Raw genomic sequence first — 18,640 nt, forward strand, 5'->3', positions numbered from 1 at the left:
AGCTTCAAACATGTCCGTCAGCGAGCCTAAGGAAAAACTCGAACAAAAAAGTATAAAACTGGCCGTACACGAGATCAATCCGAGCTACACGGTGCGCGTAATATGTTGCGTGGTTTTCATTTGTTTGACGGAAATTTTCCTCGCGCATTACGTTTACAGGTAAGTTCTCACTCAAAAATAGAACTTCTATCGGTTTTTATTTTTATTATTTTTTCTACGTTATCTATGTTTATTTTTAGCAAATTAAGCGTGGACTGTTCTCTCTGCAATCCGCAATATCACATAAACAATGAATGTTATACGAAATTTAGTTGTTTTCTATGTTTCTTCACGGTTTGATAGAGAGTCTAGAGTTTTTATCGAGAATCAGTTTCTCTATCCCACAAAGACACTTGCACCGGCACCTAATTTTTTTAACTCCATTTAAATCAAGAGACTCAGGTCAAAATTCTGCTTTAGTCAGAATGGTCAGGCTTTATGCGGAGCACTGCAACCATATATATTTATATTTAAATTAAGCCTAAATAGTTTTAAAATGCAAACTAAATTAATTTTCCAATGTCTTTTTTTCTTTTGTTGTATTTATAGTTGTACTTCAACATCTTTTTTCTGTATTTTATTTTAGTTTAATTAAAGCATATAGGGATTAGTAGCGAATACTTGTTATGGATTTTTGTTATAAATAAATAAGTAAATGTTTTTTAAAGAAACTTCCAGATGCTACTGTCATACTATTTAGAAATTTTCTGGATTTCTTCTGCGTCGGTTGTTGAGACATCCAACTTGCTGATGTTTCTTTTGCAAGTCAACAGGATGATTTGCGAAACGTCAGTATCAACAACCGACGCAGAAGGAATCCAGAAGATTTATAAATAGTAAATGAATAAAAAAACTGTATAATAATATTTCTTTATTTCCATTATTACTGCCGATTTTTTGAATTCATTGCTTTTTTACTATTAGCACCGTCAGCTAACAACCCATTAAGTCGCTGGTATTTGGTGGCTGCTTATGACTTGATCAAAAATGAGTTTTAGGAACATTTACTGAGTGAAAATGTCTATTTTTTTAAATTCTTGAAAATATTAGAGAATGAATGATGTAAAAAATTCTGAGATGTACACATCTATTAACAATATGCGTTCAAAATCGATCACTCTATATTCCCACCAAGTGTTTTCTTACCCTTCAAGATTTGTACATTGGAATGGAAAAAGTTAGTTTTCCTTTTTTCCTGTATAGCGTCATTTTCACATTTGCTAGAAAAATAGTTTTTTCGGAATTTTAGAAAAAGAACTTTTCTCGGATTGTCACTTTTTTATATATTTTTGGAAAAATTAATAATTAATAACATTATTCTATAATTTGATCCTTTAATTCAACAGAACTGACTGTAAACCACAATGGAGACGGTCGCTAATAAGTTTTAATAAAAGTTGCTGGCGTAAACATTTTAATTTTCATCGAGATAGAAACGCAGTTCGTAAACTATAAATTCTAATTAATAAAATTTGCAAACTTAGTCCACATGTAAGTTGTGGCAGCGGTCGGTGACGTAATTAATTTTGGACGAATGACATTCAACCGAAATCATCTAAAATCCAAGCTGTAATTATTTAAAATCAAACGGAGCGTTTCAAGAGTGACATTTTAAATTACATTCTATAAATTTAATTATTAAAACATATAAAATATTGCGGATGGATTCTTTTAAAAATGATTTTCCCCGTTTTTGCTTTCCAATTTTTAAATTATGGTCGATATGTACTAATACCGTATAATCCATCTATAACAAACTCGCTTATAATGGAAGCGCGCATACAATGCTATGCAGTAAATTAATTCTGAAATCTAGTAAGTAGGTGCAAAGTTTTCATTTATATTTTGACACCCACCTAGAGGGTTTAGTCAAAGTGACAAAAATCACCAACTTCACTTTGACAGATCCGTTCCGTTCGCCGTTCTCAAAAATGTAGTTTGTCGATATTCGGTTTAACCGTTTTTAAAATAACTTAAGGCATGGGCTTGGCCACGCTGTTTGTACAATTCGATTAATTTTTGTTATACAGGATCTGGAATCAATCAGTGCTTTAGAGATCACCGGTCCTGTGAGACTGCTATCTAGTGAATTATTGCGAAGTGGAAAGTTAATGTATCTGTAGGCTTCAAAAGTGTGTTTAAAACAATCAATAGGGAAATACTAGTTAAAAAGTTAAATAAATTTGAGATTGTGGGTAGTGCAAATAAATGTGTTAAAAGGTAAAAGTTGATAATATATATTGAGATATAAAGCAGGTTAAATTTAGGGTATCTTAAAGTACTCTGTTAGGCAGCTTGATACTTTTGAAAATCGATGAAATCGAATTTTTTGAAAGATCTGCGCTCGTATAAAAATTTTATATCTCGGTAACGGTAGGTCCTATGGGATCACCGTTGGTACAAAAAGGATCACCGTCGAAAAAAAAAATTTTTTTTGTCTGTTTATCCGTTCTCCGTTCTCCGTGTTCGTCTTTTGGGTTTTCCTGAATAACTTTCGAATCGTTGTAGTTACAAAATTGAAATTATATTGAAATATAAGAAATGGCCCTGATCCGACGTCAGTATCCATCTTTTTTTCGCGATTTTCGACTGTTTTTTTGGACCTTGCTATGAAAAACGATAAGTGTCCGAAATTTGAAGCAATCGACTTCATATTGGGCATATATATGAAGCTTTGCCCCATGACGGAAAATAGTGAAAATGGGGGGGCTGGGGGGTCGGGAAGTATTCTAAAAAAATAAAAAATGGCGCGTGCAAGGGTCTACAAAAAACATCATTTTCCAAAAACTGTTTAGGTGACCAAAAAAATTCTCGAATCAGAAGAAGCAGCAGATACGGCTCTATAAAGCTTTATTCTTGACAATTTTTCAAAAATATTCAATTAAATTTCAATCCAATTTCAAATTAAATTAAAAAAAACTGAAAAATGTTTATTTTATATTATTATTTTATATCGCGATATAGCCCACATAGACAGCAAAAACATTTGTATTTAATCACCTATTGTACAGGGTGTTCCCCGATATTTCGTGCTAAATGAGAAACGTGTTAAATTTGCAGATATCATCTTCAAATTTAGCAGAGAAGTAAAAGTCCGTGTCCATATTTAAACGGTAGAAATTGGGCCCTATCATATTTTACCAAGTATTTTTTAAAAATGTTTGAATTTTTTTTTTTTGGTAATTTTAGCTTCCAGAAAAATATGTTTTCCTCCTTAATCGTTCATCCGATTGGCAAAATTCTTTAAGCGGCAGACGCGGGAGATCCAGTTCAATAAAATTTATTTCGGGTCTTTTTTGGATTATATACAGGGTTTTCAAATTATAGGCAAAAATCTAAAAAGCCTAGCAAATTGTTCTTTTACGGAGTAAATTATTACCCGCAAATTAAAAATCGTAAAAAATATGGTTAATTGGTTCAAACGATGTCATAGACCGCATCAAGAGCTACAATTTTTGTATTTGCGGTTTGCGTCTATCACATACGCTGCTCGGGATATTTGGAAAAATCCATATTGCAATCGTTATTTCGGGGGCTGTCAACACATGATGACGCGTGGTTTCAGAAAAAACTTATTTTCTCGAAAGTCATTAACGATTTTCTAAAACTTCTTGAACCAGGAAACGTGGAAAATCCAGGGCTCTCACTTCTACTTCGAACAATGATTGAATGGTATACTGGGTGTGTCGTTTATGGGCAAAAAATCTAAAATTTCCTAAAAATTTTCGTTTTTCTTAGTAAATTATTGGCGATAAATGAAAACCCGTTAAAGATGGGATAATTTTATTTGAACAGTATCGTAGACCGTTTCGTATGTGGGGCGTGAGATATTTGAAAAAATATCATTCGACAACGCTATTATGTGAAGATGTGAAGGACAATTTATACAAGGTGCATGCACAATTACATTACATTGATTTTGCGAAAGTTCCATAGTGGTCCGCAGGAGCACGATAGAAAAACAATGCGTCCTTTTAGCACACGAAACCGCGAAGGTCTTTTCATTTATAATAAAAAACTGCTTCGCGCTACACGCTGCGAACTTGCCCCGTGACGACTTTTCGAAAGTAATTTTGTTTTGCCAGTAACAGAAGATTATATTGGAAAAATGAGGAAAAAAAGTTACTAGGGTTAATACGTAAATTAGAAACTGGCTAAAAAAACCAAAGCGATGATAAATAAATATAAAAAATATAAATAAAAATTTTGTTTAGGAATGTCAATACCTAGTGTTGATTATTGACGGTGAACTGAAATTTTCAAATCATGTTTCTTATCTAATTACTTGAAAAGGTTAGTAAAAAAATAAACTTCCTTAAAATCGCAATCGTAAATCGTAATGCACATATTTCTATGGCTTGCTAGGCTTAATATATACATTTTGAGTATTGTCCGACAATCATTTTGTATGTTAATGATAAAGATAAAGCAAGCAAAATCGAGCAATGAGAGTTATGTTAAAAGTTAATATATATGCTAAAATTAGGGACAGGTTAACATCTTTAAATTTTAAAAAGTATCAATCAAATACTAATTATGAATATTTTATTTATATATATAATGTTACATAATATATTACCTAGACATATTAAAAAAAAACTTATGGAAATGGAATTCTTACATATAATACAAGAACATCCATGTTCCGATTGTTAACAGAACTAGAACTCAAAAATCGTTATTCTATAAAGTTTTGACATTATTGTCATGTAATATTAAAGAGACTTCAACTCTAAGAGTATTCAAAAGAAATCTTATTAATAATTAAAAAAACATATTATCAATAATATTCCCACGAAGTTTGGCTAACCTTTCGCCAAACATCTTCATAAATTTCATTTCATAAATCAAATAAATACGGCAAAAAAGATATAAAAGGGAGAACTAATTTCAAGGAACTGGATGCTGTGATAGATACAAAATTGTCAGCGTCTTTTCGGTACTTTTTTGCGAAATCAAAGTTGGCAGGAACGGAATTTCTCTGGCTCTTCGATTTTGATGTTGAGCCTTACGCCCTGTATCTTTTCTATTTGATAACTTAGTTAGTAATAGAATACCATGTAAGTCAAATTCATACATAGAATACAAGAACATCTAATAATATATATGTTCCGATTGGTAATAGAACTAGAATTCAAAAATCATTATTCCATAAAGGTTTCAAATTATATAATTAATTGCCATGCAATATTAAAGAGGCTTCAACTCTAAGAGTATTAAAAAAAAATCTTATTAATTATAAAAAATTAATTGTCAATCATCTAGAGAAAAATAGCCTAGTTACTGTTGGCATTTTAGTGTTATGTAAAAACTGTTATTTGTAACATTTGAAGCTGTTCCACAACTTTAATCTATGTGTGACAATATCATCTTTCATACGTCTTATTCTCAGCATATATTCTGTGAAGTTCAAACACATTTTGTCTGCTTTCTTCTATTAGAAATGACTACAGCTTCCTTCCTCAATTATTGACCGAATTTAGGGTACCACTTTCTGTTGAGGTTAAAAATTATTTGTTTTTTTAAATGAGCAATAGTAAATTATGCAACAAGTGTGGTAAACGGCATTTGAGTCACAAGTTTACTTGGCACGAGCGGAGCGAGTGTTTAATAAACGAGTGACTTATATTATGCAACAAGTATGGTAAACGGCGGAGCGAGTGGTTAATAAACGAGTGTCTTAAAAAGTTTACCAGTTTTTGGATACATTTTTGCAAAACAACACGAGTACATTCACTGATACGAGCGTCAGAATTGACAAACCTCGAAATTCAAGCGGTGCGGTAAAATCTCCGAAAAAATCCAATTGCTCCCAAACCCCTGCGGTAATATCCCGGAAATGTCGGAAGTGGCTCGGGTCCGTGGGACAAGAAACGCACGTGATAAAGTGACGTTTCCCGCACGCTAGATCGGTGTATCATTAGGTAATTTACAAAAGGGAGTAGAAAAAAAAGTTTACCAAACGTGTTGCATACTATACTTTTTCTATGACCGTCAATTTTTGGGTAAATGTTCACAAAACAACCCGAATACATTCACTGACATGGCCTTCAAAATGGACAAACGTCAAAACACCCATTACTCCCAGACTCGAGTGGTAATATCCCGAAAATGTCGGAAGTGGCTGGGATCCGTTGGACAAGAAACGCATGTGATAAAGTGACGCTTCCCGCACGCTAGATCGGTGTATAATTAGGTATTTTATAGAAGGGAGCAGAAAAAATATGTGATAGGATGGTGACAAATTGAAGTTTAATCCATAAAAAACAATTTGACACTATCCTGATAATTTTTAAATTCAACAGTTTCAACGCATTCCAAAAGTGTGGAAATATAGATAGATATAGAGTTCTTGTAATAGCGACCTTGATATGTTTTATGTTATAATACAATTCAAATCTGCTAACTTTTCGGAAAAATCGTTTCCTGTTTTATTTGGAATGCTAACAGTTTATGCAAGCACTTATGAACATTTTACAATTTTTCAAGTATTTAGTAACAAGTTAGTTACTATACTAAAACTTTATATTGTCTTCTCTGCGCTCCGCTCGTGCTAAATGAAACCTGTGACTTAAATGGCGTTTGTCAAATTTGTCAAAATTATAATCAATATTATATATTATTATTATATCTCCACATAAATGACCTTTATCATTTCTTGGCCCCCAATCAGTGCGTGATGTTTGCCGACGATACATCCTTTACTACATCTGCTAAGAGTATCGAGGAGTTGTCCGTTAGGGTTGGCATGTTGGAGGACAGGGCTAATGTCTGGTTCGAAAATAATTATCCTAAATTAAATTTAGACAAGACCCAGAGTATTGTGTTTTCCTCCAATTGCTTGGTAAATAGTGAACAGTCCGTCAAGTTGCTTGGCATTAGGATCGATGATAGTCTAAATTGGAAACAACATATCTCAGACCTGAAAAATAGATTGTCCAGCAACATATTCGTTCTTCGACGACTGAGAGGCCTGATAGGAACAAGGACTCTGCTTATGGTCTATTTTTCTTTGTTGCATTCACACTTATGCTATGGCACGATACTGTGGGGTGATTCCTCAGCTGCTGTGGAGATTTTTAGAATGCAGAAAAGGGCCATTCGAGTCGTTGCTAATATAGGATATATTGACCATTGTCAACCTTATTTTAAAAAATTCAAAGTGATGCCCCTTCCTTGCATCTATATCTACTACCAGTTATTAGAGATACAGAGAACGAAAGGAAACTTTAGCGCTAATTTCCGATTGCCATGCCTATTCAACTCGTTCGGGGGATATCCTTAGACGGCCTAGGTTTAGACTGAGGAAGTCTGAGAACAACTCATTGAACCTGAAATTGTATAATGTTTTGCCAGGTACCGTGAAAAAGATGAGCAATAGAAAATTTAAACATACTATTAAAGAATTCCTGCAACGTCATTGTTTTTACTCCCTGCGAGCATACATTGACACTGTCACTGGTATTGATGCGCTATAAAACTGTATAGTACTGTCTAATTTTGTTTGTATTAGATGTGTGTTTTTATGTTATTTATTAATTTGATTTTATTGCACTTGAATATCACTTCTGACTTGTTACAATTGCATGTCCCTTTTATACGAAACAGAGTCAATAAATGAATCTATCTATCTATCTATCTATATTACTCATAATAAGAAAATAATGTAAGCATGGACGTCATGACCATTAATTCCGATTTTTTCCCTCCACAACTGAAGCCATTAAAAATGTTTTTTAATAATTTTGACCCTTTTTTGATGTTGAGACCCTTTTTTCGCTAATATTTTAGAATATTTGTTGCTCTTGTCTCATTTCTAAGATATTTTATTTCAGGCTTATAAACTCGGAAATACGGGAGACGTACGTGAGCAAAACCGACATATTGCAACAGTTTCAAACACAATTTCGCTCGCAACCGTTTCGCGACGAAGTGATTAGGATTTTCAAAGACCTGAAGGATCCCGCTCCCAAGGACTTAAGAACAAAACGCAGTGTCGTTTCAGGCGGGGCCGGGTATAATTTTCTAACGCAAAGCGAAGAACCCCACGTGGAATTTTTCTTGGAGGAGACTGAGGAGGAGGCGAGGAGGAAAGCCTCTAACGGGAACGCTCCCGGAGGGGATTCGTGGATATGGGTCACCAGTTCCAGCAGGATACCGGTAAGCGCTAGCAGTTTATAATAATAATAATAATAAACTGTCTTTAGTGATAATCAAAATATTACAATATAAGTAACAATGCAAGAGTGGCGACATTCGCAATTTGCGCTCTTCCATGTAACCACAAGAACAACAGCACCAACACCATAATTGTCAACAAAATGCACACCTGTATATACATCGTAAACAGAAGAAATAGACGCACATCATAAACTCATACGCTTTTGCTAGTTACGGGCGGGTCTAATAAACAATATTAATGCTTTTTTGAAGGACTTTATTGTAGGGAGGGACGTTATAGCGCAAGGAATTTTATTAAATAATTTAACTGCGTTATAGCTAAAATATTTCTGGAAAGTTACCGAAGTGTGTCTAGGAACGCAATATCTTAAACAATGACGGGTGTATCGATTATGAATATCATTTCCTGTGTAAAGTTTATCAAACAAGTTACGATGGGGTCTTATAGGAGTTCAGTAAAAAAACAAAAGTGGCTAACTGAACTTCATATCGGTCCTCCAGCTTGAGCCAACCCGAATCAGAGAGGCATTGTGAAATATGGTCATACTTTCTGAGATTGTAACTAAAACGAATACAAGCATTCTGAACTCGTTGGAGTCTCTCTTTATCTCGATTAAGTATAGTTGGCCAATAGACAATACTGCAATAAGGGACATGGGATAAAATTAACATATCACAGAGTTTAAGTTTGACTTCTTTACTGAGAAAATGTTTATGAATATACAATGTCCTCAACTTATAAAAAGATTTTTGCAACACCAAGCCAACATGCTTAGAAAACCGTAAGTCACCGTCAAACCATAATCCTAAATTTTTACACCCGTCTGAAGAAGCAGAGATCATTTAGTGTAATCTTAAAAGAGGCGTTAACAATAACATCTGCGTTTTGTTAGTATTCAATAAGATTGATGAGATTTACAAAATTTAAGAAAATTAGAGAAGTCAGCTGTATAAACTGAGAACAAAATGGGTCCCAGAATACTCCCCTGGGCTACACACAGTACCTTTTATCCCGAAGAATTCCAGTTTAGCTAGGAGAAGGAAATGATCCACGGTGTCGAACGCTTTGCTATAGTCCAAGAGTATGAGACGAGTTTAATTTAGAATCCGCTGCTCTCAATAAATCATCAGTAACATGAAGCAAGGCAGAAGTAGTGCTGTGAAGAGGAAACCAGGTTGAGTGTCTGGGAGGATTTTGTTATCGCATAGGAACTGACGAAGTTGTTTAGCTGCAATTTTTTCAATCATCTTTGAGATGGTCGACAGCAAACTGATTGGTCTAAAATCGTTAATGCTACTTGGATAACTCTTTCTTTGGGACGGGTATAAATTCAGCCTGCTTCCATGAGCCCGGAAAATATTGGTCAGCATACACTTGCCAACAAGGAAAGTGATATGATCAACTAAATGTGGAGTAGTCAAAAGAATCATTTTTATATCAATATTCTCTGAGCCATGACCGTTAGTTTTAATAGTAATTAAAGTTTTATTAACTTCCTCAGAGTAAACAGCAAAACGGAATGAATTAGAACCAAATTGTTTATTAATATAATTTGCCTACAAAAACCCAGGATCAATACCACCAACAGCTTCAAAAGAAGTAAAAGCAACATTAAAACTATTAGGTTGGACAAAATTGTTTTCAAGAAGGATTACTGTGCACTGGAAGTCTCCTCAAAGTACGCCAAAAATTTTTAGGATCAGCTTTAAATGTATTTGCCAAATATGCCCCTTTCTCGGTTCTCCCAAATTTCGTAATTCTCTATACCCGTTTAAGTCGTTTGTATCTTAAACGTTTTTAAGTTTTATTAAAAGTTTAAGGTTTTCGGTAAGCCAAGGGGCTGGGCGTCTTTTAATTCTAACTGTTTTTAATGGAGCATGAATATCAAATAAACAATTCATATTATTCGTAAGAAAGTCAACTTGTACGTTTATATCATCAAAAGAGTATAAAATATCCTAGTTAATTGCTCTGAGACTATTCATAAACAATTCATTATCGAATGCCGAAAAATCTCTAAAGTTTCGACGATCTTTCTGCAGCTTGAGATTGCAAGAAATCATACAGTGATCTGAGATATCACTCATATCATGAACTTCAATATTGTCACATATGGATAAATTAGAGGTGACCAGTACATCAAGAAGCTAATTAGAGTTTCCAGTAACCTGAGTGGGCTGTGTAACTAGCTGCTCCATGCCGAAGTTGGTGAGAGTATTTGAAAATCGAAAATAAGCGGGAGTATTAGTTTTTAACAGATCAACATTGAAATCTTTGCCAAAGAGGTCTATGAACTGTTCCCAGACACAACGTTTTCCCTTCGGTGTTAATAGACAACCATAATTGTTCTAAAATATCGTTATTAATATACACGATATATCTATAGCTCTAACTTTAAAATGACTGTGATAATGAAATGCTATTCCTCAACCACGTGTTTCACGGTCACGCCTTACAATACTATAACCATCAATGTTTAGACCATCATTAAGTACCAGAGAGAGTATATTATTAATAATTGAATTAAGCTAGAGCTCTTTTAATTTCAAATAAGTTTCCACACTTAATCTACAGCTTTCATTTGATTTTGTTTTATTTCAAAATATAAATCTGCACAAAAATAGTACTTTCAAATATCGTTTTAAATTTTTTTTTATTATTGTAGACAGTGCCAATGATTTGCAGAATCAGATATAGCTCCTGATATTAAAATGCCATCGATGACCATACTGGATGTCATTAATGTAGATTTAACAAAAGCCTTTGACAGACTAGATCACAGCATTCTGTTAAACAAATTATCTAGAATTGGATTTTCCTCCTCTTTACTCACGTTGACGGAATCATACTTAACTAACCGCAGGCAGCACGTTTTCGTGAATGGTTTCAGTTCGAGCGAATATAATGTAACTTCGGGTGTGCCACAGGGCTCCGTCCTATTGTTCATTCTATTTATGAAAGACTTTATACGGATGACTTAACACTGTATGCTGTCATAAATCATTTTCTTGATTGCATTCGACTGCGACATGATCTGAAGATTCTAAATCTGTGGTGTAACAACAACATGATGCCTCTTAACATTAACAAATGTAGTGTCAGGACTTACTCTTTGAAATCGTCCCCAATTCTCTTTGACTACAGCATTGGCTCAACATCTCTTGCTAGACCCGACTCAGTGCGCGACCTAGGTGTAAAATTCGATAAAAAGTTGTTGTTTGTCGATCACATCGAGTCACATCTAAAACTTTAGGTTTTTTGGTCAGATGCGGTAGGGATTTTGCTTCACATAACTCGATAAAGCTTTTGTTTACCGCTTTTATTTGCTCGAAGTTAGAATATGCCTCTGCCGTCTGGTCGCCTGGTTATAGCGTTCGTTCGCAGAACTTGCAGTCCATTCAAAAGCGATTTCTAAAATATATGTATTATAAAACTCATGCATCTTATCCTGAACAAGGTGTTCCCTGAATTTGTTTTCGATGGACTCTCTGCAGACCAGGCGACAGTATTTGTCACAAGTTTCGTTATACAAGCTGATTCATAATTCGGTAAATTGTCCTGACTTACTTGAGCAGCTGAATTTCATGGTTCTGCGGCTAGCATTGCGATACTCTGCTACCTTTTACCTTCCCACCGCGAGGACTAATGTCTTGAAGTTCTCTCCCTTATATAATATGTGCAACGTATCCAACCGTAGCAGCGATTTAGACATTTTTAATTGCAGTTTGAGTAGCATTAGGCTAAAATTCTGTTGTGCCTAGTCTTCTTGAAATTTTGTTGCCTTCGCAGTTGAGTAATTTCCTTCATTAGTATTTTTCTTATGTTCATTTTGTTGTGGATCATCTTTTTTGCAATATTAGTGTATTTGTGTGGTGGTGTTTATACTTTGTAAATAATTTTGTAATTCTGAATAAATATAGTTGGTGTTCTCCTGCTCTATAATCGGGTTTGATCTCCTGTTGAGCAGTGTATGTAAATAAATAAATAAATAAATAAAAAACCCTACTTCTTTGACTCAAGATGGCGATTTTTGGGCCAAATTAATGACTATCTTCAGTTCAATCAATTAATATTCTTTCTTATCTTAGGTGAGTGAATGAACATTCGAATAGGGACATACTGTGGTCGAAAAAGGTATGGATATCTGTTCCCAGACGTATAGGGTGTTTTTAGAAAATCGCTGGAACTTGTTATAGGAAGTTTTTTGCTTCTATGGAAACATTTACAGCGCATTTTTTAAGCAGAATTACTTAAATATATTCGTTTACGAATCAAGCTGCTTTCTTTCTTGTTTTTTTTCTTTCTAGGAAATACTTTTACTTGTTTTTTTGAATTAAGATAATTATAATTATTCTTAGTCTACCTTTGTAAATTGTGATGTTGGTTCCTCATGTTAGAGTACCTTGTAAATAAAAAAAAAATTAAATAAATCAAAATACTAGATAACGATGAAGACAAACAGTAACTTTGACCACTTTCATTTTAATACAGAAGACAAATGCGTGGCCAATTTCTGATTTTGCTTGTAAAGACACTAGGTTGTAGTTCAACCTTTCAAATAAATTTGAAAGTTTTGAAAGTAATTATGCACCAATCTAGCGGGCGAAAAGTATAATTTTACCAAGTCAGTTTCGTTTCCCACGTCTCCGAGCCACTTCGGACAATTCCAGGATATTACCGCACGGGTTTGGGGGCCAACCGAATGTATCCAAAAATTAACGGTCGCAGAAAAACGTTTGGTAAACTTTCGAATCACTCTTTTATTAGGCTCTTGCTCCGCTCCTCTCAAATAAACTCTTGATTCAACTGCCATTTTCCACAATTGTTACACTTTGTCTTCTAACTGATAGGGAGTTCATAGCTTTTTGGTCACTTTTTCTCAAACTGATTCGTATTAATTTTAAGTGGCGGTTTTCTTTCAGGATATTGGAAGTCATACAAATTGCTTGCTGTCTCTGCATTTTTTCGGCTTTTATAAAACAAACTATAATATCTTATTTAATTTGACAAGTAACCAAAACTACCAGTACGTGCCGGTATTATGGTCGCTTCCAAAGCCTATTTGTTTCAAACTCTCGAGCAAAATGTCAAATATGCTATATTTTTGACATATAATTAAAAATATACAGGAGGCAATATATAAAAAATAAATTTATTATATTTAAATCATAAAATGCTGCGTAAAAAGTTGCTTTGCATATTTTCCAAAAATACTTTATAACTCCGAAACTCTCTGCGAAATCTTTGTTTTAGTTTTAATCTATCTCCTATATAAAGGGGAGGATGCCTTTAAGGAAATAAACAACTTTTCTTGCGATAGATGGATAATCTTGTGGAGAACTAATTTTACAAAAATTGTTGAGACTATATTATAATAATTTCTCCACTCAAGCGTTTCGTGCTTTACTTAGACTTAGACTTATTAAAATCTGATTTTTCAAGCACAACCTTCGGCACTCGGCAATTTGAAATCATTAATGCCCTTAATGAAGATTCTTCTTTTCATGTATTCAGTAATGACGCAAGTGAGGTTTTTCAAAAAGAAAGAAGATGCTATAATAGACAAAGTATATATTTTCAAAAGCAAATGCAAAAAATATGATTTAATTATTAAACTGGGCGAGGAAATAACATCTGCCAAATCGTCATCATCCTCACTAAAATCGATATCTTTCATGGTTTCAAATAAAAACAAAAAAAATGTTTATTTTTTCGAAGTAACTTCCACAGGCTACTGTTCTACTGTTTACAAATATGCTCCTGCATATTGAATTGAATCTAACTTGCTGAGCTTAGCTGAACAAGTTTCTCACGTTTCAGTAAAGCTTTGATGAAAACAACAAGATGATTGGCGAAACGCCAGCAAGTTCAATTCAGCAGCAACCGATGCAGGAGGAATCGACCCCTAACTCTTGGTTAATTTAGCCCAACTTTTTATTGGTAAACCGGGGCTTAATAAACTAACCAAACGAATTATATTTTCAAAAACAACATAGCTAAGATTGCTGCTGTATCGGCATATAACGGAAGAAAACCTGGGTCTTAAAATTATCTATTGGCATTACATTATCTATACTTCCATACTTCAAAACAGAGCTTTTCTGCGGTGAAAGCTTCGCATAAGAGGCCATGAAATATGCAAAGACTCCTTATGCATGGTCGATTTAACTCAAAATGGACGCTCGCAGCCCATATATTTCCGCGATTCTAGGTTGTGCTTCAATGTTATGATCCTCCCAAGTAACGGTTCATCGATCTGCATAGTGCGTCATAAATTGACAAATGTTTATTGCAAGAGGACTATGGTTGATATTGTTCATGTGAACCCAAACCTACATATGCAACCAATCAATCGATCAAATATTTATTTTCAATAATATAATAATAATAATAATAATAAACTGAAAATAAATAATAGGACATCAAGACAAGCCGTGGTTTCCAAAAATCTATACATATAATTACTTCCTGTAGATTAACAATAAACGAAAAAAAAACAATATAAGAAAGGTATTGCATATTGCATTGAAGTGGAAATTAACCATATGAAGAGAAATAATTAGATGCTAATAATTTTAGGGTATAATTATAAGAAGTCACAACGATTGTAATCTTAATATTAAAAAGCTCGAAACTTGAACCAGAGCTTTGTAAATTTGGAAGTGAACAAGGAACACTTTATCTCACTACATCATACCAATACATTCAAAATTCTAGAAAGAAAATTATGTATTTCGTGGGGAAGTTTTGCACAATTAAAAATATATTTTGACTGAAAAGAAATAAGAAACCAAGTACTTACAAGAACCCACTATGATTGAAATGTGAATTTATCTAATTAAATAATATTCGGACCTTAATATACAATAATTATTAATAATAATAATTATTTCACTACATCATACCAAAAGCTCGATCAGATCTTTATGGAGAATCGTATAGTTTTAAGTCTTACTTTTAAAATTACAGAATAGGAATTGTTTAACTTCTAAGTAATTCAAATTATAAAGTTGAACACCATTGAAATTTTTTTTGACAAGCGTCCGATTTTGCTTCGTTGCGTACCTACAAGGTGTTAAAGAATTTTTGTTTTTTTGATTTACTCCAAATTTATCTAAAACGACTTTATAGTAATTCGAATAAAATTTGGAAGGCCAAAGTTATTTAAACCAATACGTAGTGTTGGGGCGATCAATTGAGTGTCAATCTTACAATTATAAAGTGTTATCTATTAATAATAATAATAATTTACGATGTCAAATTTACCTACTCCAAGGATTACTCGAGCACGATATTTCGCAATTCGGGCAATCGCAAAAAAAATATCCACTCCATTTAGTTCTCACAATGACGCGACGGCGACGTAACGCACAATATAAATAAAAATATAAATTTCATTGTATTTTTTAAATTATTTCGGTCAATTGATTGGTCAACTGATTGGTGAATTTCACATTAAAAGAGTTTAGACAACTTGATCAGTACTATGTGTATAGGCTACCGCTGTAATATTGTTCTTTGAAAAACCTGCGCACCATTGGCAATGACAACTTTCATGGCATATTAGATTTTTTTGCGGATTAAGTTTGAATTAATGGCAATATTTTCATTTATCCCATTAAAGAGATCGACAAACGATCAAGAGACATAGACACAGACACTAAACAAACAGTCTGCTAAATTTTGTTGCCAAAGAAAAAAATTGAGTGGTGCCCAATTTTTCCTTGGAAAAATATTGTAGGAATAGCTCACACGCACGGCAGTGGTCAAGTTATCCAAATACTTTTTGTAGTAAAATTCTTAACACCCTCTCCATGAAACAGGTACTGTACTTCCTCGAGAGTACAGGGCTCTTCTAGGAGAGAGAGTGAATTGGGTCGAAAGGTCTGAATGCAGCGTCCTGGCCATAAAAGACAGTGACGCACCGCAGATAGCTACGAAACGAAGCAGAATCGGATCCATGTTAAGTTAAAAAGTTAAAAATAAGTCTTATTTTTCTCCCCTTTTGCGATGGCACATGCTTTTTGAAGCATCATGTATACAACATTTTTTAGAATTTCGGCAAAAAATAAAGCTTAATAGTATTATTGGAATGAAACAGCACAAAATGGAATATCTGTCGCTGTTAAATCAGTTTGATATATTCCATTACTGCACAATTTATATGATTGAAATAAATCCAGGCAAATATTAATCAAAGGAATGAAAAGGCAGTCGGTCGCAAATTGAATGGCCGCGAGTTGAGTCCTGCATATAAACAATGCGGAAAATTCACCACGTACAGGTTTTTCCTGGATATTTTTACAGTCTACCTACAGCATCAATGTGCAAATGCGAAGGTTTCATGATTTTTTTAAGCTTTAAGAAATTTGGTCGGAAGTGTACAACAAAGTGAAAAATGTCAAATTGACAGGTTAATGGGTTTTCTTTATAATGGAACGTCCCGTATACTATTTCATATTCTTATGATTTTTTATTATTTATTATATATTTTCGTTTTGCAAAATATTAGGGTTCAAAATATATTTAGAATTCTATTTAAGTTTTAGAAAGTAATAGTTAGCCAAGACAGTAGCAACGAATTGAAATTGATGAGACTCTGTAAGACGGGTTATTTCGAATACTCTTTTTAAATATACGCATTTTTATAAATTTTCAATTTTCTTCCTTATTTTTAAGAAACCCCTGAGCAGCAACAAGTGGTTGCATAAAATTCGTTCAGTTTAGAAACGTTTAAATGTAAGCCTTATGAATTTTTACCTATTCAAGAATGAAGCGATGCAAATAATATTCATCAATTATACTTTACAACAATAATACAATTATACCTAAATCTATCAAAGGTGATTTGTACTGACAAGCTAACACTAACTATGCTGAAATTACCAACCAAAATCATAACCCATAAAATTAGCAAGGATGTAAAATAAGCTGAGGTACAACAGGGTTTTAGCATGGAAGGTAAGGTACAGATGCCATTTTTTATCATAACACAGTTAAACGAGAAAGCAATCGAATATAAGAGGCCAGTGTTTTTGTGTTTTATTAATTTGCAAGAGGCATTTGATAGAGTTAGACTTGAAGTCGTAGTACACTTGTTATACAGAATACATACATAATTAAAACAATTAACAATGTATATTTAAAAAACATTAAACACTTAATGGAACCAATTGGAGCTAGAATGTGAATAAAACAGGGAGACTCACTAAGTTCTTTATTGTTTCTCATTATGGATGAAATAATCAATGAAGAGTCAAAAGAAAAGAATAACAGATGGGTAACAAACAATTAGACATCATATTGAACAAGTGATGGAATTTAAATAGGCTGGTGCTAAAATATCTAGCCATGGGTCCATAGCGGACGAGGACGAAGAATAAATAATTAAGGACGACGCGGTGTTTAAATGATGCAAAACACATGCGGCAAGGTGAGAAGTGTTGACATACAAAGAAACTCTAAAGTCGACCATATTAACGAGTGAATCAAAGGAAGAAACGAAATTGGAAGAAGAAGAATAAGAAGAAGTCAAAATTCAAGGAACAATATCTCTACCTATTTGGTGTATCTTCACAATAATAATATCATTAGACCTATATTTGCTAACGGGGCAGAAATATTGACAGAAGCTGAAAAGCATTTAGAACGACTGGCCACATTGGCCAGTCAACAATTTCCTTTACGATGGGTATCCGTTTTGGCTAAGAATGCATGAATCATTAAGATGGCCACTAAATGGTCCAGATAGTTCTCGACTTGACTTTTTTTATGGGGTTATATAAAGAACAAAATTGACTCCTAATACCAAAATCCAAATTTTAGAAGAAAGAATAAGACCGATTTAAATAGACTTATCTCATTATATTTGCGAAGGCAATTCACATAAAATAACCAGAAAATTATCAAAAGTTTATCTTAAATCAAAGGAAATATGTAGAAAACAAAAATTAAAAGTTTAACTTTTTTTCATCTTCCAAATTTGAAAACATTATTTAAATGTTACTTGGAATTTATTTGCGTTATGTTTTTAAAGAGAAAACGTAATGAAATGTTCACCAGATTTATACATAAAAATGTTATTATTCAAATAAATGTTAAGTTCCTGTATTGTAGAAAACGGTTTTTAGGCGCAACCCATTTATATACGCAGCGAATCGAATGTTCTATTCCGGACCCTCTTTTTGATAAAAACGTTTTGTTTAATTAATTAATAAAGATTGAAATGGGCCCGGCAAGATAATCTTCCTTTTTCTCCTTTTATTTTTTCCCCCTACTTCAAAATATTAAAAGCCGATTTTTACGCACGGAGTAACCCGGTTAGCATGCGGGCGGAATAGCCCTTTTTGCGGCTAAATTTATTCTTTTGTTCTTGCTTTGGGATCTGGGTAAAGAAATCAAATTTAGAGAACTTACAGA

The 18,640-nt window shown here is 33.5% G+C and overlaps 1 protein-coding gene across 1 annotated transcript in view; it reads left to right on the forward strand.

The window, feature by feature from the left end:
- The first annotated feature begins 10 nt into the window (after positions 1-10).
- Positions 11-18,640, forward strand: part of LOC132706029 (uncharacterized) — a 154,168-nt gene continuing 135,538 nt past the window's right edge. The window contains exons 1-2 of the mRNA XM_060677082.1: positions 11-159; positions 7,875-8,199. Of these exons, the coding sequence (XP_060533065.1) occupies positions 11-159; positions 7,875-8,199 (474 nt within the window). The remainder of the gene's footprint in view (positions 160-7,874; positions 8,200-18,640) is intronic.

Source organism: Cylas formicarius, unplaced genomic scaffold (assembly GCF_029955315.1).
Source record: "Cylas formicarius isolate icCylForm1 unplaced genomic scaffold, icCylForm1.1 PGA_scaffold_10__41_contigs__length_53128322, whole genome shotgun sequence".
NCBI lineage: Eukaryota > Metazoa > Arthropoda > Insecta > Coleoptera > Brentidae > Cylas > Cylas formicarius.